The sequence below is a fragment of the Ptychodera flava genome, chromosome 7 (genome assembly GCF_041260155.1).
Source record: "Ptychodera flava strain L36383 chromosome 7, AS_Pfla_20210202, whole genome shotgun sequence".
NCBI classification, from domain to species: Eukaryota; Metazoa; Hemichordata; class Enteropneusta; family Ptychoderidae; genus Ptychodera; species Ptychodera flava.
The window spans coordinates 37,552,749-37,575,125 of NC_091934.1; the positions used below are offsets into that span (position 1 = coordinate 37,552,749).

The 22,377-nt window shown below is 38.2% G+C and overlaps 1 protein-coding gene across 1 annotated transcript; it reads right to left on the reverse strand.

The window, feature by feature from the left end:
• Positions 1-1,936: 1,936 nt before the first annotated feature.
• On the reverse strand, positions 1,937-21,702 carry LOC139137459 (lysophospholipid acyltransferase 5-like). The gene is made up of 12 exons (XM_070705573.1): positions 21,570-21,702; positions 18,740-18,847; positions 17,673-17,779; positions 17,187-17,318; positions 15,946-16,053; positions 14,241-14,423; positions 12,467-12,553; positions 10,818-10,984; positions 10,154-10,301; positions 9,438-9,593; positions 5,160-5,275; positions 1,937-4,200 (listed from the first exon to the last, which is right to left on the reverse strand). The coding sequence occupies exons 1-12, from the start codon at positions 21,667-21,669 to the stop codon at positions 4,170-4,172; spliced, it is 1,443 nt and encodes a 480-aa protein (XP_070561674.1). The 5' UTR covers positions 21,670-21,702; the 3' UTR covers positions 1,937-4,169.
• Between the last annotated feature and the right edge of the window lie 675 nt (positions 21,703-22,377).

Consider the following 22,377-nt stretch of genomic DNA (forward strand, 5'->3'; position numbering starts at 1 on the left):
AACGTTTCAAAACGTTTACACACTGTCCAAACACAGGTAAAATGCAAATTTGCAAATCACAGCAAGATGATCACAATTATTATTCACAACTTTCACCTAACTTCGTACCTGTATGCTGGAGATGGACCATGGCTTTCATGCTATTTGTCATTGGTTATAATGTGTCATTTTGACCTGCAAACTATGACTTTGAGTCACCTTGCATTTTAATCCAATAAAGAACACCTGTATTGACTCAATCCTATCATTGAACAGACTGTAAGAAATCTGATTAAATCCTGACTACATGATGAACTTCAACACATTAACCCTAATAGTAGATATTTGGAGTCAGCCATTTTCATGACCTCACAATGACCTTACAATGACCTCACAATGACCTCTCAATGAGTGGCATTCAAAATTCAGTAATGTTACAGCATGGAAAATATATAAGTTTTTGTTTGAAAACAAGTAAGTAGTTCACTTCCATATTCAGTGAATACTGTTGGCCTTTCACAAAAATTTCATAATCAAGCTAGTGGATTTATGCCGATAATAAGTGGATGAACGGTCACTGAGGGGTCACGATAACGACAGGCTGTGAAAATTATCAAATTTACAAATATTTCAAAATGAAAAGATGGCTAAAAGATATATCACATCTAAATATTCACTGCACCATGATAATCATACACTTTAAATTAAAGTCCACTGATAGCTTTGGCAGCTAGCATGCAAACTTCAGCATGGTGAAATTATCGAAGGCAAACTCAGTAAAATTTTTAAAATTTTTGTATCTGTGCCGGAAAGGGCACTTACCAGTTCAAACATATCTGTTTTGTACAATTATATTGCAGGGTTTGCTTACTTGAAAGCTGCCATGCATGCAAAAATGCAACATTTTCACAAAGACTTGTCAAAAAATAAACGAAAAAGATCAAATCTTTTTTTTGCTTTCACACCTTTCAATAAATTGTTATTCAGACTGACACATCCTCTGGCCTATGAGTAACATTTATTGTAACATAGAAATCCCTGATGACTGTGAAGAAACACATACAATGTCAAAACTGTCAAAAAACTTATAAAAAATTCACGTCTAATAAGTTACCTTTTCCCGCATATGGGGATATGTAATGACAATCAAACCTGTTGCTAGTTCATCACACTTACCTTCACAGGACTCTTGGTATGGTCCTCTATTGTTCTTTTCAAAGGGAAAATCCACTACAGTCTTTAAAAGTGAGGTTTTCAAAAGTTTATACTCTAATGCTGATGAGTATTGAAGTTTTAGTGCCCTATTACAAACCCATATTGAAGACTCCCTTAAGGAAGTATGCGCCTCGAAAGTGAAGGACTTAAACTTTTGCTCAAATTTTCCTCAAGGAATCTTCCAACCGTTCACTTTCAAAATCAAGCATAAAAATCAGAGCTTACCATACCAATTTTGGTACTAGAGAAACAAATTACCCTAGATTTACCAATATTTCAGATTCAAAATGGCTGCCATCCCTGTGTTAACTCTAAACGGAGGAAAAGTAAAATTTCCGATTTTCAAGAAACTAAGACTGAAAGTTTTTCTTATTCAAAGGGCTTCAAAATTTGCCCCCACAAGTGCTAGATCGGAAGAGAATTGACAAAGTTTGAATGAGTCTAAATACCTTTCCTCAAGGCGCATTCTACCTTATCACTGTGTTTTGTTCAGAAAGTATCTTCCATGCAACACTTGAATTACAACAATTTAGTTACAGTCATTATCTATATGATATCATCCAGACAAAAAAATATACCATCATGATGGTATGTACATCACAGTCTTTAAATTCAATAAACACACAATGAAAAATCAACAAGTCATCTGGTGACCCCTCCATGACCTTACATCCTGTTATTGTTGAAAATATAATGTGGTGGTTCAATACACAACTTTTTTCATTTATGGCAAAGAATATTTCATAATTCCGAATGTTTTGCTCTATGAAGGATGCGTTGAAAGAAGCAATTCTATTCTTAATCTCAACAGCATACGTAAGAGTGCCCTAAATTTGAAAGCGGCAAACTTCACCAACAAATCCAGAATGTGTCGATTTGCAAAAGTTCATGTGATAATCTAAAAAATATCTACACCAACAAGCTATGAAAATTTGCTATCAGTGCACATTAGCAAATCGTTAACTTTCAACTGATAAGTTTTAAAACATTTTAAAAAGTTTTTTCTGACACCTATTTGGTTTCTTTGGCAAACCTGCTGTTAAGGAAATGAGGTTGTATGTGACCTTGACATGGTTTGGGACCTTCTGATGCCTATTTCACATAGAACTGATAATAAAAATCCCCAGATAAGATTCATTATATCTTGGCACTTGGTAATTTTGAAACAAGAATTAAATAGCTGATGTGTACGTCCTGAGTACACTGTGAAATTTGACTCATGGATTGGTGTTTTGCTATATCTGAGTGGCTTACCTAGAACACCTACACACTAGATCATTTAGTCCATATTGTGTTAATTTTCATGAAAGTTTCATCCATAGCCATCGTTGTACACCTTAAATTGACATATTTCAAAACTACAAAGTAATCACTTTTTGCAACGTTTTTTCAAATGTAAAGTTGGTAAATCTAATAGTATCTACATTCTTGCTTGTCAAAAGAGCATATCTCTGGCTATACTTCAATGTTTGGGACAAAGTTGATGTTTCAAGATGGAGATTTTTTAGAAAGGTGGCAAGCATCGTAAACACTTCAAAAGTTTCAATACTTCAAAAGATACATTTAATCTGACTTACAAACAATTTAACAGTGAACTGGATTTTTTTTTCAAATAAATATGCGATAACGGTTTTGCGATAACAGTTTGTTTTCATTAATAGTTGCAGACATGGGCATTCTTACAGAAAAGCAACAGAAAACTATGAAATTACTTCTCTTACTCCACTCAGTCTGGTCACAAGAGGGTGTTACACTGAATTTACACATGCCGAGTGAGGGCGCTATACTATGCTACCAGGAGCTATTAGCCAGTCACATATTACACATACGGAGCTTTCAACAAATACACAGAAACTCACAAAATCAATGAATGGAATATATGATTTTTGTCTCACCTGCTTTTATACCTATAAAATGACAGTGTGTCTATCTCTAGTCTTGAAGTATGAACTATCTACCAAACTTTTAGTCTTCTACAGGTGGCTGTTGATGGTCACAACCACACAGAGGTCTATTTTTGCAAATATCAAGGTGGCGCCAATGTACAGGCAGATATGATAAAAAATTCAAGGACTGCAGCTTTGAAAAATGCATTCCCTTCAGTTCATTGTACTTGTATATCCGTTGGGAACATGAAATGAAATTTCTGCAGCACAGCTTGAGTAAGATACGTCATACAAATTCCCAACAAAACATAAAGCTATGGTAACTACTTTATGATAAAATCCTTCCACTATCATTTACCATCTTTTCACTAACTTCAAGAAATTCAGACTATGAAAAATTAACCAATCACCGCTATCAACAAGTTATGCTACATGTCCACATTTCTCAGCTATATCAATTACACATAGACACCGATAATATACTGAAAGACTTACTGGTGAAAGGTTTTATACAATCAAAAGACAAAACTGATGTGAAGCACTTCACTCATTTTAAAAATTGCTGTGACAATAAACAGACATACACGTCAAGGTAGCTATGTTAGCAATAACAGTCATAAGCCGTGATAAAAGATATGTGTGTTTTTCCCGTAATGTGGCTCCGGAAAACAGGGTTGTTGTTGAATTTTTTTCAAGTTTTTTTTTTGTTGGCTGAGAGATAAAATAGAAATAGCACTGAATTCATTGCTGTATTTTTAAAATTACAAAAAAAAGGGAAAAACATTGAATGCACGTCTTTGTTTTGATATTTAAAAAAAAGCTAGGGTCAAGGTTTAACCTGTTCATCCCCAATTTTCTGTACATAGGTCCACAGTTACCATTGACAGCAATGGGGGTTTGGACCACACCATGGCCGAGAAAGGGTTAAAACAAGGTAGATCTGGTTGTCAAAAACACACACATTTTTTATTTTACATTTTTTATTGGCTTATACTATCCTTTTATATACAGCAGAACAAAGATGTTGTAGATTTGCACGTTTCCATTTCAAGGTAGATGAGGTACGTATGGGTATCACTGCCTTGACAATTAATCTGTTTTTCCTTTGGTTTCCGGAGTTCTGAAAACGATAAGAAAGATGCAGTCAAATTTTTAATGCATTTTTCATTTACTTCATCATCTAATCGGTGAGAACCCCATTTACAGGATAAGGTACATATCACCTACTATTCTATTGGGGTAATGGGGAGTAAATTGCCTTGCTCAAGGGTATAACATCATGCTAGAGTCTGGAACTCACCATCCTCTGATAGCGAGTCCGCTTCTCTGGGCATAATTGGTCCGTGAACTCACTATTCTCGGATTGTTAGTCAAATATTCTACCCACTGGGCCATGATGCCAGAATTAGGGAAAGAAACAGAGATAATGTGTCTGTGCAATCGTACTGCTAGGGCATATGTGTGTTGTATTCATAATGGGTTGGTGGAAGCATGATATGCTAGTCATGTGGGTGCAAAGTAGTCTGGTGGGTACATAGGTATTCATGTGGGTAAAATAGGTTGTCAAGTGGGTGCAAAGGTAGTCTTGTGGGTACATAGGTAGTCACGTGTGTACATAGGTAGTCTGGTGGGTTGATAGATAATCTGGTGGATACATACTTTACGAGCATAACAGGCTTGGGGAAGTCAAGTGGGTATGTTCATGCATGGGTCGTTGGGTGTAAGGTCTGGTTCCTGAATATCTCAGTGGCTACTTTTGTGGGCTGCATGGATGGGTATGTGGTTCGGCATGAGTATGTGGTTTGGCAATCTTTACATGTACATAATGCTTATCCTGGTATTAATTAGTCTGTGTCTGTGTGACTGCTTGTTATTAAATGGATTCCCGAACAGCAATCAAATATGTGAATATATGCATGATGCAAAAACTTGTGTCACTTCATAAAGGTAAGAAGCAAAAATGGTCACCTCATAAACTGCTCTTTCTGTGCATTTCACACAGAAATATCATTATCTTTGGGCATATTGACACAGTATCAGAAAAGTCCAGTGTGTGCAAATGTTTCTGAAACTTCTTACCCTTCTTTATCAGTTTTCTTCCGTTTACCAAAAACTGGTTTCAAGACGAAGGTGTACAGCGCAGGAAAGGCAAAGCAGTAGAAAATATGTCCACTCCAGTAGATAGCCGAGTAGGCCTAGAGATGAAAAAAATGGAAGAATATTCAAATATCATGGTCACAGCTAGCAAGTAGAATAACACATGACACACTTGAAGGACAATGGGCCACATCATTCTTATGGTGGAAATCAATGCTTGTCTGAGGGTGCCTTTCATAGTCAATAAATACAAGCATACTCCCTAAGATACTGTTGAATTGTCCTCCTGTTTAGCATGGATGCAGTATTCTTCAGTCTTAGATAACATGCCATTGTTCTAAACAGCTTGAAAAAATAAAGGGGCGGCAAATTTACATAACAATGTGTTATAGAGCTGTTCGCAAATGACGTCATTTTTCTTTCATTAATGCACAAAAATAAATATTTGTTCCAATTTTCCGCAAGAACAATGAAAACAAACCCTGCCGGTGTTATATTGGATACTAAAAGTTACACTAATTTATGGCTCAGACTACAAGCTACAATAACAGTCACACATGCAACAATAAAATTTGTCTGAATTTCTAGCAGTAGTGTCTGATGTCATGTGCAAGCAGCTATACCTAGTAATGAACATGAAACCGTGAATAGCACTATTTGCAGACCACAGCCTGCCATTCACCTTGCATAGTCTATTCACTGTAAGTCCAATAAAGCCTATACGAGGGTAACCTATGAAAAGTTTTGGCTGGAAAAATCTCTAGTCTGCTATTCACCTTGTAGGTTATCTCCCATGTGGGTATCATAGCCCATAAATGGGTTACCCACAAAAATTTTGGTTGGAAAAAGACGACAGTCTGTTACTCACCTTATACATCCTCTCCAATATAATTGCCATAAAGCCTTTGAGTAATTAACTGAGGAAAAGTTTTGGCGGGAAAAGACTATTGTCTGCCACACAACTTGTTGCGGTCTCTCCCATGTGAGTACCATGAAGCCCAAAGAGGGTAACCCATTGGGTGGGAAAAAGTATAGTCTGCCACTCACCTTGTAGGTTATCTCCATGTGAGCACCATTAAAGGGAAACCTACGTCCAGCGACTTTGACAGTTTATCCCTTCCAAAATCACCCTTCAGTAAAATGCAGCTCAAATTTGCAAAATAATTGCACGCGCTGACGACTACGGCACGACAAAAAGAGAACTTGAAGTAGACGACATTTATGGAAATGAGCCCGGATTCCATGGGCGCGAAAGGGCTCATGGGAGAAGCGTGCGTGACGTCATCGGCGATACAGACAATTGTAGCTTGCAGCTGGAGGAGTACTGTGAACAGTTCAGCGCGTTCGTAAGACGACTATGGAGAGTTCGGACAGCGATATTTCTGACATCGAGTATTACTTTTCCCTGACTGAAATCAAACCATACTAATTTGAACCTGTCCAAGATATGTAATAATTAGAAAGCATCTCAAAACATCGTTCATATCTCGGTTGTTTGCGTTTTGTGTATGATTCAGCGGAGGGAGTCACTGTGCTTGTACAGACCCTGAACTGGATTGGAGAGACTGAGTGACCCTGCGATCCTTCAAAGCTACGTTTCTAAAACAGAGTTTTCTGTATCAGTCGCTTAAAATTAATTTTTGGTTCGTGAATGATACGGAATGATTGACTGATTGTATGTGTTACCGTGTAAGTCGAGCTTGGCCAGATCTTTAAGGTTGCGAAATCTCCGATATGTATCAGAAAATATTTATTCGCGATTTGACAAATCTATTATAGTGTCGTCTGTTTTTCGAAGCTGGTGTCGAACTTAGGAAGTTGGACTTACCCAGATCTACAAAGTGATGAAATCGCCGATATAATGAATATTTGCCGCTATTTAAAAAAATAGTATCGTCTTAAAGCTTGTTGTAAGGAATGTGTTTCATACAAGACCAGCCCAAACTCCCGATGATTTCCGATATGTCCTCTGTTCAAGTCCCGATCGCCAAGTAAAATGTTTACATGTAAAGAATGTAGGCCCTAATTTGTGCAAGGGCCTCCCGAGTCCGATGCATATCCGATCGGCCCTCTCGACGAAGTGCCGTGTGGACATTTAATGAAAAAAAATGCTTTACATGTAAAAAATGTATTTCGTGCATTAATAAATCTAATAATGTAAAACATACAGTATTCTTGACTTCCGGCCATGAATGCTATTTTTGAACTAAGAGTCGGACAGAGGTATTCGGGTGGTCAGATCTGTTAGTTGGTGAAATCTCTGATATACATCTGATATTTACCCACGATTTGACAAAGTATCGTCTAGTATCAGAGTTAAAGTCCTAAGTCGCCGATATTTATCGGATAAATATCCATGATTTCGTAGACCCGGCATGCCAACACCACACACTGCAAGTAAATCTAGGATCGTCTGGTATCGATATTAGCCTAGGAGTTCCGGTGCAATTGACATTTATTGGGTAAATATAATATCGGCGATTTCTCACACCCAGCGTGCCGAGACACAGTAGGCAAAAAGTCATTCCAATATCTTGTAATATCAATATTAGAGAGATTAAGATTTAACACGGGAACGGAACGGGAACGGATACGTCATTACTTTCTGCGCGCTCTCATCATGTTCTGATGATGTCACACGTTCTCTTGTCGTTTGGTAGTCGTTTTCTACGTGAAACTGCCACTTTTCTCGTACACCTTTTCCGAGAGCGATTTTCACGCTCGCTTCGCCATAGACTTGATATTCAAAACTGACATTCCTTTCGTTTTGTATTGTTGCTCTTGGTTTTATCGATCGCCGTCTGATTTTGAGATATTTTAGGTAACAAAAAGGAAAAAGTACCTCCTGCAGTGCACTCGCAGACGACGGCACACGCGCGGCAGACGTCGTTACACTGCACTGCCGATAACATTCAATCTAGACTGAAATTAACATTGTCATTTGTTTTACTTACGTGGCTTTACACGGTTTTTCAAACACAAGTCAGTATTTCAAGTTTTATCTCTGTGTTTTATTAACCTGATATCAGAGCAAAATCCTTTAGACAATGCGACTGTGTGAGTCGGGTGTGTGAGTCGGCACGAACACGTCTTAATCTGGACTTGCTTCAAGTCTATGGGCATATAAAAATCAAAACAGAGAGAATTAAATGTATAAACTTCAGTAGTCTGTCGCATTAGTGATAGATCGTTAGGTGAACACAGACATGTGAACCTTGCTCGGCTAGCCAGTTACTGCTGCCGTGGAAAGCAAAGCGACGGGGACAGTCAAGTCTTAATCCGAATATGTGCAGAACGTTACGCATACGCATACGCCACTCCACGTTACGTTCTCGCTACGGATGAAATCTTAACCTCTCTATTACAAGGTATAGTCCCGAAATTGCCTATATTTATTGGTTATATATCGGAGATGTGGCAGACCCGGGATGTCAAGATAAGAGACGCTTTGTGTAGTTCGTCTTCGGATTTTAGAGTCCGAAATCGCCAATATTAATATTTATCTGGTTAAAACCGGCGATAGTAGGCTGACTCAGCATGTCAAGATACGAACCGCATTGTGTAATATCGTCTTGTATCGGTATCAGAGTCCCGAAATCCCTTATAAAACAATCATCCTGAAAGAATTAGAACATAACGTTGTATCTTTTACAGATTTTTAAACTCGCCCGACTTTCTTTAGCCACTGTCTTCGAAAAAGCTGTTCTGTGGGAAGACGGTAAAAGCTGACTCCATTTGTTCTTCCCTGAGTGATTTTTGCACTCAACTGAACAACAGTTAACTATTTTTTATGCTACTGAGCATTAAAGAGTCGTAACGTGCAGAACTGCACTCCTGCAGTCATAGACTCCAATGCTTTGGTAGGTTGTCACACACGTTCGTGTATCGCCGATGACGTCACGCACGCTCCTCCCATGAGCCCTTTCGCGCCCATGGGATTCCGAGCCAATTTCCATAAATGTCGTCTACTTCAATGTCTCTTTTCGTCGCTCCGTAGTCATCGGCGCGTGCAATTATGTTGCAAATTGAGCTGCATTTTATTCAAGGGTGATTTTGGAAGGGATGAACGGTCAATGTCGCTGGACTTAGGTTCCCTTAACTTAAGCCCATGACTGGGAAACCAATGAAAACTTTGGACAGGAAAAAAAATACAGTCTGCCACTAACCTTGTAGGTTCTCTCCCATGTGAGCACCATTAAGCCCATGACTGGGAAACCAATGAAACTTTGGGCGGGTAAAAAAATACAGTCTGCCACTCACCTTGTAGGTTCTCTCCCATGTGAGCACCATGAAACCCATGAGCGGGTAACCCATAAATGTTAGCTGCCAGAGTTTACAAACTATGTAGATTGGAACCTTTAAAATGGGATTCTCATACAGTTTAGACAACCCTGTCATGTTGGCAGTGTCGATCATCTGTGAAAAAAAAGGAAAATAATGTTTGAAATACACTTCAGGATAACTGGATCGTTTTTAAATATTTTACAGATAGCATGGTATTCCACTTTGCATAAAACAAATGCTCTCCTCAGAAGATGATCTTAAAGTTGTGACAAATGATATACATTCAGTTGAAATTGGAATGGAATGATGATGCTGACTGAAATGACACCCATCCACATCTAAAGGATGGTGTCACTCAGGTTTACCAACATCCCGTTTCCAATACTTCACACAAAGGTAACATCCTTGCACGAAGGCTTTCAATATTATTTCTAGTCTACCATCTGATATTAGTCTGATGAGACTGTGTCTCTTGTAGATTCTATGTTGTTTGTGTTAGTAGATACGAAAAAATGGATTCTATACACACAATGTGTATATACCGCACACTGTAAATCGGCTGTAAACCCCTTTCGAATCCTACGGTAATATCAGTTCCTTCTTTGAATTTGCTGCAAGACAAGCTTTGTGACAAAACACCACATTTGAACTTCATTTTGCACTTCACTTTCAGTAACATATCTATTTTTTACCTGCACTTCAACATTGGTAATAAATGCCTCCAGCATGAAGCAGATGTAGTAACCAATGTACAAGCCATGCCACATCGCTAGAAATACCAACACAGCTGCCTGTGAAATCAGTTTGTTGCCAAGGAAACGCAGTCTCTTGTAAACATATCTGCAATGGAAGCATATAAAATACAAGATCACAGATTCGACCATAATTCCACACAAACTGCAAGAATTCTTTTGTTTATGAAGTGTGTGATTCTTTGTAATCACTGTGAACTTGTATTGGCATAGCCATTAAGTCCATAACTATTTTTATTGACCTTTGTTTAGATAAATATACTCTCAGGGATGTTCCTCAAGGTTTCCTTGGCACACACGCGCAAACATATTGCCGGTGACATTATCTAAATTGTCTGGAAACCATTCACCAACATTCTGAACTCTTCAGCAAAATTTCATCGTGAATATAGAAAATTAGCCAATGACATTGTAGTACTTGTGCATAATTACGGTGGAAAACATGGATTTTATTGACTTCAGTTTGTGAAGACCAGCTGTTATTGGTAAAGCTGGTGTACATGAGTTTGCAATCAATAACATAAATGTCTGTAACATGTTATTGGACTGTTATCATAGCAACAGGTCCCCTAAGAAGCTCAAAAAACTCCCTTTGAAATCCTACCTTAGAACCCATTGGTTTGTATTGACGTTAAATGACTGAATTGCGCCTTTAAATGTAGGTGTGGTCTCATAAACGTAGAGGTCAACGTTCCTGCAGGCATCCCACTTGGCTTTGTTGTCTTTGTCTTTGCCATTGTATGCCAATCCAGCCAGAATACAAGATCCTTCCTGAAAAAAAGTAACAAAATATATAGCATTAATGACACCGTGATCCCATTTGATCAGATCAGAAGTCAGTTTGGAATATCAAACCTGAAAGCACTCAGTCCAGAAGAAAAATTTTTGGTCAAAATTAAGCCCAATATTATCATTAAACCTAAAAAATATACAATATGTAATTGTCACAATTATTTCATCAAATCTGAGAGCTATCTCACAGATACTTTTGGATGAAATATTTTTTTTACTGAAAAATGCGTATATAGGCTCAAAAATTATGCTAATATCCTCATCATTTCAACCAATTTCAAATTAAAAGTGGTACATACAGTTATTTACAAGTTTCACCAGTGGATGAACATATATACCATGTACACGTATACAGGCTGCCCATACACATATAGATATACACACAGATATATGCCTAGGGATCAAATAGCTCCCTCTGCTACATATGTATAGCAAATGTAAGCCTAAAAATTGATATGAGACAGAAGAACAGATAGTGTCTCAAAGAAAGGAAGAACTGGAAGGTTCACTTGGTGAGAGCTCATGTGATATTTGTGAAGTTTCCACACATATGAAAATCACTTTTAACCCTTTCACCCCCAGTTCCCTGTATACAGGTCCAACTTTACCATAGAAAACAATGGATTATGGACAAACCATGGTGGTGAAAGGTTTAAATAGGGAGGATTTTTTGTCAGCTTTATCTTTAGGCAAACTGAGTAACTGTGCATAACTTTCAAAGGAGAACACAGGACTAAAATCACACAAACAGTCAATGTCAACAACCACTAATGCGAGAACCAGGGATTGAAGACTGCCCCCTTAAACCTTATCCCACAAGGCATGTCACATCCCCATCTGCCGAGTCAGTAAAAACCAGTATTGAGCCAAGATCTATACATATTCTCACCTACCTGGCATGATTTGATACAGCAGGTTTAGTCATTAAAATCATATTTACAATATCTGTATTTTCAGGGGGCCCTTCAAGAGTTTAAGTTTTGGTGAAAATGCAACATATGGGACATGTTATGCCTCACTGGTTTCAACCAACTTGACCTGATGGTGACACATGAACTTGGCAGGATAAAGGTTAACACTTTGAGTGCTGTAATTTTGCCCATCAAAATTTTAGTGCAACATTTTAACAACTTTTATTAATTTTTCTGTAATTTTTTTTATCTTTTTGGACCAAACGGACATCTCATTTCATTGGCTACAGGTTTTCATCAAAATTTTGGCAAAAATCCGAAAAAATTGACTGGGGTACATTTTATAAAGGCGACAAAAGTTGACTTTGGCGCTCAAAGGGTTATTAATACTTATGGTCACTATGGAGAGTATCAATATAAAAGCAAGGCACACGGGACCAAGTTGACAACCAGACAGAGAATAAGGGAACAGTTGATCAGTTTGTCTGGTGGCAGGCTAAAATTGAACAGAGAGTAGACGTGACATTTTATATTTTGACTGAATACTTACTGCAAACAGCCATACAGGCATGTACTTGCTGCATGCTAGGTGTCCCCAGATAGCAATGACCAACATCCGTTTCAAGTACGGTATTTGCTGGAGTGAAAACAAAACAAAACCAAGACATTTATTACTCTACTGTCATTTTTCTATTTTTACTACACTATAGAAACTAAAACAAGACGGGTAGATTAATATGGCCTTCTCTTTGAACTAACATCTATAAATCTCTCTCAATCCACTTGAGAAATGATACCTGACATTGACAAAATTAGCATTGGGACAACTTTTCTGATTTACAGCACTTTATCACATTTTCACATGATCTGCAAAATGTGACTGTGAGCAATAGCAATCTTGAGAAATTATCAGGAAGAGTGAAGTCATCAAATCATGCTTGATTTATGTTGAAGGAAATTCTGCAATTGAGTGTTTCAGACATAGGTGCTGATTCCTAGTGACTTCATAGTTTCATTATCAATATCAAAACTAAATATTTGTCAGAAAATTCTTGACAAGACCTTTGAAAATTACTTTCATCAAGACAAATTTCGTACTTTGTGACAATCTATGTTGGTATTGTAACTGCGAATACAGTATGTGATAAAATATTATTGGAGGATGTGCCAAAATACCAAATTTGTCCAATTTCCTGTTGGCAGCAGCCAACCTCACATGCTTGATGCTATATTTAGAAACAAACCTACAAGTGCGATTAGAGCTGTATACACCATGACAAATGGCAAATATGAATAGAGGAACATTGAAAGTCTGCATTTTGTTTGTTGAGGAGTTATGCGCATCTAAACTAAAAGACTTAAAGGGACAAAGTTGGCCATTTTACATGAATTTTGTTTGATACAAGATACTTCTCATATTGTTTGACATGTTGAAAGATACTGACTAAATGGATGACGATGCATATATTTGACCATGGTTTTAAACAAATTAAATGAAACCATCGCGAAAACGAATTAATGGTCATGACCATTAATTCAGTTTCGCGATGGTTTCATGTTTTGCGTCTTAAACTGGGGTTGAATATATGCATCGTCACCCATTAATTCAGTATCTGTCAATATGTCAAACAAATTAAGTGGTATTTCATATCAAACAAACTTCATGAAAAATGGCCGACTTTGCCCCTTTAAACATTTGATCAAACTTTCCTCGATTGTGTAAACACTGCTTGTAATATTGCACATAGCAAATTGTGCAGGTGGTTTTTTTCTTTTAACCCTTTGAGTGCTGTAATTTTTCCCACCAAAATTTTAGTGCAATATTTTACAAATTTTATGAATTTTTCTGTACTTTTTTTTATAATTTTGGGCCACATGGACATCGCATCTCATCGGTTACAGTTTTTTATCAAAATTTTGGCAAAAATCTGAAAAATATTGACTAGGGTATATTTTTTATGGGAGACAAAAATTGACTTTGGCGCTCAAAGGGTTAAGGTAGAATGGACCTTGGGAACAGATATTCAGACTCTCATGTTTTCATATTTCTTCAACACTTTCCTGGTCTACCATTGTTTTTGGCAGGGGTGGGGGTGTTTTTTAAGCTCTCAGCTTACTGTTTTTTGAAATTTCATTTTCTTCATGTAGTGAACACAGGTATGGCGGCACTTTTGAATTTCAAATATCAGGAAATGTTAGGTACTGGTAATTTGTTTCCATAGCTCTTAAGATTGCACGTTGACCCCAGATTTTTATTCTTGATTGGGTAAGGAAATGTTTGAAAGTTTCATCAAAGACAAGAATACATCTCCTGTGGTACTTACTCCAAATTCATCAGAGTAGAGGTAGGAGTTTGGAATCATTGGCACAAGTACGACTGTAACCCCACAGTATATGACACCCAATATAAACCGATTTACTGCTGGGCGTATAGAGTTTGGTGTTTCACCCTTCTCTCCGTCAGTTAGAACTCCACTGCACATGTCAAGGTATCTCCTCAATGGAAACTATGGGACAGAAGCAAATAAAGCACTTATGTAATTCACCAAGGCTGATAGCTAATGATGTCACAGCTCTATCATTTATTAGGTAAAATTAAATATTTGTCAGAAAATTTTGGCAAAATTTTCAGAAGTCATCCAGATGGAAATGGTAGAATTGATACTTTGATACATGTATGACCTAAACTACTAATACCATACGCAAATGGATCAGAAATTACCGTAAGCTGCAGCAATAAACACAAGCGCAAATGACAAAATGGCGATTTTTCTGTCAGCAGAAGTCAATATGGTGTGCCTGATCTTGCCATTATTCATGAAAGTATTTACTGAAATATGTGCAAAAGCACTAACACCATCTTCTTTCTACCATCAGCACAATTTATCAGTGTTCTCCCTGAATAAGGTAACAGGGGCGTGGCACCCTCTTGTAAATTCCGAGCGCCCCCTTGCCAGAAATGAAAAAGATTTATTTTTTTTGAAAAATAAAACAATAAAATATACGGGAAAAAAAATTGAGAGTGATTTACAAGCAAAATGCAAGCATGATCGTCGATCCTGCAGGCTGCAAACGTAATTCTCATCGATCTTGCAAATCTGGCGAGTTTGTGATGTCATCCCAGATCATAAGCCCATGTGCAACTCATCGATGGCAGCCATATTTTCACGGTTCTGGCCGTAACGTATTGTTACGCACGGTCCCTTCATAGGGACCGTGCATTAGGTAACCGACTTAGCTGAGTAAACATGGCAAGGAGCTTGAGCCGAACCAAGGACAGCAGAGTACACTGAAGTTTTTATAGGAGGTTAGAATTTCGCTTGTGTATTCCTTCCCAAAGCAAAACGACCTATTTTTAGGCTCGGCCGGAGGATGAGAACACGTGAGTGCTATGGTGATAATTTTGACATCGATGAATAAATGTATGTCTGTCGCTATGTTTTCATTTTCAAAAAATGTAATCTTCATTGAAATCAGTGAACTGGAATAAAAGTTGTGGAACACTGTCTCAGATTTCTTTTCCTTTGAGTTCTTTATATGAAAAAATCTGAAAAAAATACTCCCCAAGTGCAACCAAATAACACCATTTTAATCTCTGTTTTTCAAAAGCTCCAACGGCAGGAGGGGGGACATCCCCCTCCTGTGCTTTGCACCACGTCTTCGCCCTCTTGTAAAAAAATCCAGGGGAGAACACTGATTTATACATTGCCAAAATTCAAAACTTTGGGTCGGCACAGGGGCACTTAATAGTTTCATTTGTTCACGCCAACTCCCTGTGAATAGGTTTGCTACCACTATTGACAGCAATGGCTCTAAACATACTGGCAAAAATGCAAATCTACGCTTATTGCTCATTGGTTAGCTGTAAGTCATAGCCATTTATGAATCATTTCAAAATAGCCAATCAGTTACAAGATACCATATATAGTTTCAGACTTTTTTAATTGCTATGAATAATTACAATCTACCTATCAGCTATAACCTTCTGAGTTGCTGCACATTGGCTCTAAAATTAAAAGACAATCTTACCTGTGGGCCAGCAAAGAATCCGCCATAAAAGAAAGCATATGCAGAAATCTCAAGGATGGTGGGTTTTTGATTTAAGGCTGTGGTTTTCTGGTCTGCAGACAACTTTTCCTGTGAAGAGATTGTTGAAATAACTTTACAAATGAATATGGTCCATTACTTCAAATGAATATGATAATGAGTTGGTAAGTATAAACTTAAAAGGTTGAAGTCAACCAGGAATTTTTTTTGCTCAGGTCAGTAGCTCCACATTTCTTTTAGGCATCTAGACTGGCAGATATCATTATAAGTGCATGAGAAACTACACAATCATTGTGCATTTTTTCAATGGCTTTATAGCCTCTTACTAATAAAACCTTTATTACACATGTGCATATTGCCATAGGAACCACCTCTTTCAAAGAAAATATTACCACTTGACCTCTGACCACACTTTTAACCCTCAAATCGTTCTGAATGAGAAGTTACAGGACCATAGGCGCACAATAGCAGCCATTTGCATACACTGGGCAGAAGTTTTTGAATTCTCATAGCATCGCTTTGACCATATGGTAAATTTGAATAATCATGATGGGCACTTTCGTGACATATGCAAAGAAGGGTAAAATGGTCATACAGGGAACACGTTTTGAAATATGTATGTTCTCTGCCAAAAAAACGGAACATTTTTTCAGTAGCTACATATTCACAGACATCATATGCAAGATTGAATGACAATGAATGTCTGAAACATGGCAAAATTATGGGATTTTGGGACCAAACACGGAATGCCTGATTTACGATAATCCGGCTTTTATAGGGGAAGCTCCTGTTTAACGGAACATTGTTTAACGGAACATTTTTTCAGTTTGTTTTGACTCAAGTTCAGTAGCTACATATTCACAGACATCATATGCAAGATTCAATGACAATGAATGCCTGAAACATGGCAAAATTATGGGATTCTGGGACCAACACGGAATGCCTGATTTACGATAATCCGGCTTTTATAGGGGAAGTTCCTGTTTAACAAAAGCTACTTGTGCTGACCCTTTCCATGCAAACTTAAAAAGAGTAGGGAATGAGTAATGGAGAATGGCGACGGAAAATGAGAGAATTCTGGAAAATTTATTGAATTAACCCTTTCAAGCCTTACTTTCTGGACACTGACGGGAACTACATGTGCTGCTATATATAGGGGCTTAGGCATGAGAGGGGGTATAAGTTCATATTTGGTTTTGTAAGGTGACTGGGTGGGTACTCACTGCTGGCTTGCTGCCATCATAGACATCAAACACTAAACCAATCATCCGGAGTGTCAACACACACTGTGGAGTTGTCCACGTGATGTCATACGTGTCTGTAGCAGTAAAGATGTAGGCGGTGATCAGATATCCCTGTTGATAGAAAAGTAAATATAATGAGAAAAAAATGCCTTTAATGACAGGAGCATACTTGCACTCTTGAAACAAGGAGCATGTATGGTAGATAGTTTAAAGGGTCTGTATGTAAAATTTTGTGACTTTTTTCAATTTTTGCTTTTAATGTCAGCCACAGGTTCTTGTTCTTCTGCCAAAAGCATGTTGAAATATACAGTATTAAGCTTGTCAACTCAGCCTGTACATGCGTAAACTGTATTTTTATTGCTGACAAGTGAATTCTGGTCTGGACTGAGAAGACTGAGAAGGAAATCTAAAAATACCATGAATGAAAGTTGCACGGAAAGAGTTACGAAATTTCAGTAATCTTACCATGTTAAATAGAAATGCCAGGAAGACAGATACTGAAGTACCTCCTACAATGGTAATGATGGAATAATTCACAAGTATTGATATCAGAAAATGGTATAACTCAACACCTGCAAAACAACAAAAAAATTAGCAACATCAGAAAATGGAATTACTTGACACTTGCAATGAAAGAAAAGAAAACGTTGTATCTTCTTCAAAAAAATAATTGCTGTACCAAACTTTGATGATTATCATTGAACAGTGTTTTATTTGATGTCTTCATTCTAAGGATATTTAGAGTCCTGTGACCCAAATTTCTCTTTATGACAGTCCACCTTTGTCATGAAACACAATATGGTTACACTATAATTCATAAATTCATCCCCAAGTCACATTCTATTTAAATTGTCAAAAAAACAGTTCCAGGACAGCTACCCCCTGGAGATTTACCCATCCAACATTTACCTTACCAGAATTCTATCTCTAACCCTTTCACCACTATGGTTTGGTCCAACCCATTGTTATTTGTGGTAATTGTGGACCTGTGTACAAGGAACTGGGGATGGACAGCCTAACCCTAGTCCAAGCTGGTGAGTAGGAAATGCCCAAATGGTAATTGCCCAGCAGTTTACTGTCTTGGTATACCCTAAAAACAATTTGGCTGGTCCCCGCCTCAGTGACAAGCACAAAGAGGCAGGTAATGGGAAACCGCCATAAATCGAATTACGAAATCTGATTGGTTGAACCATGGGGCACTGTCATTGGCTGTTCAATGTTACTTGGAAGTAAAGCTAAAATTATCAGTTTCATGATGCGAACGTGGCTAGAATTTAACCAAGGATTTAATAACCATACTTACAAGTTTTGAAATGGTGGCAGCTACCAGACTAGACTAAAAAGCATGTGACAAAAAAAGGATGCACTATGTGCGGACATGCACAATTAACAACTTCCGGGAGACCAAAAACTAGCACATTTCAAAATGGTGGTTTGCCTGTATCTGCGTCTTACTACGTGCTGCTTGTCTGGTCACGTGAGATGCAGTGATCAGCGAAAAAAACAATCATTTTAAAATTTTACATACTCACCATAATTGAAGTATGACAGGCAGAGTCCACAGGTGATGAAGAAAACATGGTGCAAGGTCATTGACCTTCCATGGATAAAATTCCTCTGAATCAGAGCAAGTGGATATCCTGGAAAACAGAAAATTTTCATCATAGTGTTATTCTTTGCGACTTGTGCTGCACTACATCATACTTTTCTATATTATGCCTAATGTATAAACATTTAATCTAAATTTGCAGAAAAGTATTTAGTTTTGCATATAAATAACAAGCCAATGACATAATTTTCAAACAGCCCTGTTTGCTGTCCTCAAAGGGAATACAAGAAATGTAAACCACTTTACCTTCAGTTACATTCATTAGGAAAGTGACACTTGAGCAAGAAAGGTATACACGCATGGTGCAACACACTCAGAGATTCAGAATTTTTTAGTAACTACACGAAACTACATGAAGTGTTTCTGATATTTTCACTCAATAAGTTCTATTACAAAGAGAGTAGAAGATGGTCGATGTCACAGTATCCCATCTTCATTCCATGAAAAAATTTTTATGAGTTTTTGATTTTTACAGAAAAGTTACACAAGGTGTTAAAATACCACCTAACTTTTTTACAGCTGAGGTGGATATATACATGCAGGTAGAAAGAAAGAAATAAGTTTAAGAGTTTGCTATATGCTGTGGTGTTTACCTGAACAAGAGTCTGTTTTATTCATTGTCTATAAAGGCAGTGTCTTTTTTACTTTCAAAAGATATCATACAAAGCAAGGTCCCTCTGTGGGCCGTGTACAAAGCTACTCTTACTGCTTTTACCCTTTCACCACCATGGTTTGGCCCAAACCTATTGTTATCAATGGCGATTTTAGACCTGTATACAGGGCAATGGGGGTGAACAGGTTAAAATAACATCTACTTATTGAGCACAACAAGCTGTGCCAGTATTGACATGACCACCCCATGCTGATGTAATCAATATGCCTATCCTATAGAGGTGATCAATATTTGTATGTGAATTTACTGTTGGAAATGATAACGAGCTAGAGTGTCTGATAAGTTTTGAGCTTGGAAATCTGAGTTAATGCCAACGTTAATATATTCAAATCACCAATGCCACTATAACTCTTATCTATAAGCAAAGGAATTATCCATACAGGAGCCATATGAAACCACTGGGCAAAATTTGAACAAGTGGAACTAACTGTCCTTATATGAAACAATATACTTTATTAAAGCGTTGGTCAATGAACGTCAGTTTATTACAGCTTTTTGCTTTCACTGAGAAGGTAAATGATGTGAAGATTTTACAAGAAGCTAGCTGCAGATATAGAGCCATATCCTGGGTGTACCTTGTTGACGACCAATAACAGTGTATCACTCGACTTTTGCAGCATAGACTGGAGTATAGACCACGAAAACACACTGCAAAAACATGGGTAGGGCAATGTGTCCGTAGCGAGGGTGAATGGCAACAGAGCATTAGCATTTGGAAATAAATCTGAAAATATTGAGGAACGATGAAATAGCTCGGAGCAGGAACTCGCCTCTACCTCCCTGATAAACACAAAAGGGATCATTCTGGATTCCTAGCTGCAAACTTGTAGCTCTACGGTGAGGCGGTCGGTGAGTTTTGGTTTTTGCGACCTCGCTCACAAGGAGAGCTACTGTGCCGAAGGCCTTGTGGAGTTCAAAATAAGCGCACCGCACATGGTGCGGCATTTGGGTGTGAAATCCCACATATTTACTGCATTTGGTGGTACCGATTTATCACTACTGAAGACTAACCACTATACTACACTAGAACCCTGGTCGTTTATGGGGTTTGGCATTAGTTCAAACATGTCGATCACCTTCCAAAAACATTCTTGGAGCCGCCATTACCAACTTCCGGTATGGAAGCTCCCAGAAAATGCAGATGCTCCACACAAAAACCAAAACTCACCGACCACCTCAGTTTGCAGCTATCTGGATTCCATAACACTAACGTTGCATTCTTGACAACCGAGGTTTCAAATATCAAACAATACCGTCAAGGACAGTGTGCTCATATTTGGTTTAAATTGGTCCATCAAGAAATATTTAAACCAGAAAAACAAGAATGACAAAAGTAAATAAGGTCTGAAACTTTAGGTACTGGAGGTCAACTTTAGGAACAGGCTTAGCAGAGGAATGTTTCAACACAGTCCTTCGTGGTTTCAGCAGGTCTGCCAATATGTATCAGTTCATGAACAATGACAGGAAATGACTCAAGGTCAGTGGAGTAGCCTGTTTCAGTCACTGCCATGCCACCACTCCTGCACATTTGCAGGATTTCCCCTTTTTCTTACCTCATTTGCATATTTTTGACACTGACATGTTCATTTGAAAAACGTCACATCTCAACCCCTGGGTCTACCTGTACACCAAATACTGTGATGGTAGGTGCGGCGGTTTGGGAGCTTTTGCGTGTGATGGACATACATCCGCACATACATACATACATACATACATACATACATACATACATACATACATACATACATACATACATACATACATACATACAGACAGACATACAGACGCCATCGACTCCATATAAGCTCTTTTGGTATTTATACACATACCAAATATGAGCTAAAAAATCGTGTCAATCATAATGCTCTTATCTGTACCAACACTCCACCCTGAACTTCAACGTAAACGCAATGCAGCAATCCAAGGCTAGTCCTGTGCCCTGGTGCACTGTGTGCAGCGTTGAAATTCAATCCACGCTATTGCCAAACAACACACAACAATATGATTAGATTTCCGGAACAATTCTGAAAATCCCGAATTGGGCGCTGGCAATTTAACAACAAGTAGAAAATCTCATTACCAAACAGGACTGACAGAAGAAATCTGAGTCCAGCTTCAGGGACGCCAGTCAAATCAGATAATTTTGCGATCGGACCTTCGTCGACTGCAAACACCGCCATGTTGAATCACATAACCTCTGACCTTTGATTCGGATCCTTAAAAACTTTCTACTCATTGTAAAATGTTATTTTTTCAGATGCTTTCAACATTTAATTTGCATTAATTTATTCTACTGGTATTTGCAAGTATCCTTTAAGCTTATAAATAAAAAGAGCCCGGTCGTTACCTGACCTTTGAACTCAATCTATCTTGGATGCCGGATACTCGCTGGAGCTGGAGTGCAAGGCCTGCCTGCGTACAAGTGTGCTCCGGTGTTATGTACTACAGAACACATTCCCTCCTTTGTGGAGGGACCGTGTACAGAATTCTAAACGGCAAAGCAACATGCGTGCTATCACACGCGTTGTGTAGACTTGGTTCAAGTCTGTGATTTTTGAATGATTGAGAGGAATGAATGCAATGATTTGTATTTGTTTTCATGTGAAACGCGTGAGTGGAGTGGACGCTGTACACATGGTACAGGCGACTGCGTCCGCGGGGACCACAGTTGCGAGTGGAGTGGATACGTAACCGGCCGCCGCGTACTATGCATATAACAATATTATATGCATAGTACGCGGCGGCCGGTACGTATCACTCCACTCGCAACTGTGGCGGGGACTGACAAATGCACGGAGAGTGAAGGCGCTTCCCCTATACTATAGCTTTACACAGGCACGTGAATGTATATGATAACACTATTTTCAGCACCACGGGGGTAATATATG

What these genes read in the sequence shown, in the direction of transcription:
- LOC139137459 (XM_070705573.1), bottom strand. Translation starts at nt 21,669, where the DNA reads ATGGCGGTGTTTGCAGTCGACGAAGGTCCGATCGCAAAATTATCTGAT. An exon ending in TGCCTGTATGGCTGTTTGCA is followed by an intron (nt 10,985 to 12,466) that starts GTAAGTATTCAG and finishes ACTTTTTTTCAG; the next exon opens with GAAGGATCTTGTATTCTGGC. An exon ending in CATGGGAGAGAACCTACAAG is followed by an intron (nt 5,276 to 9,437) that starts GTGAGTGGCAGA and finishes TTTCATCTCTAG; the next exon opens with GCCTACTCGGCTATCTACTG.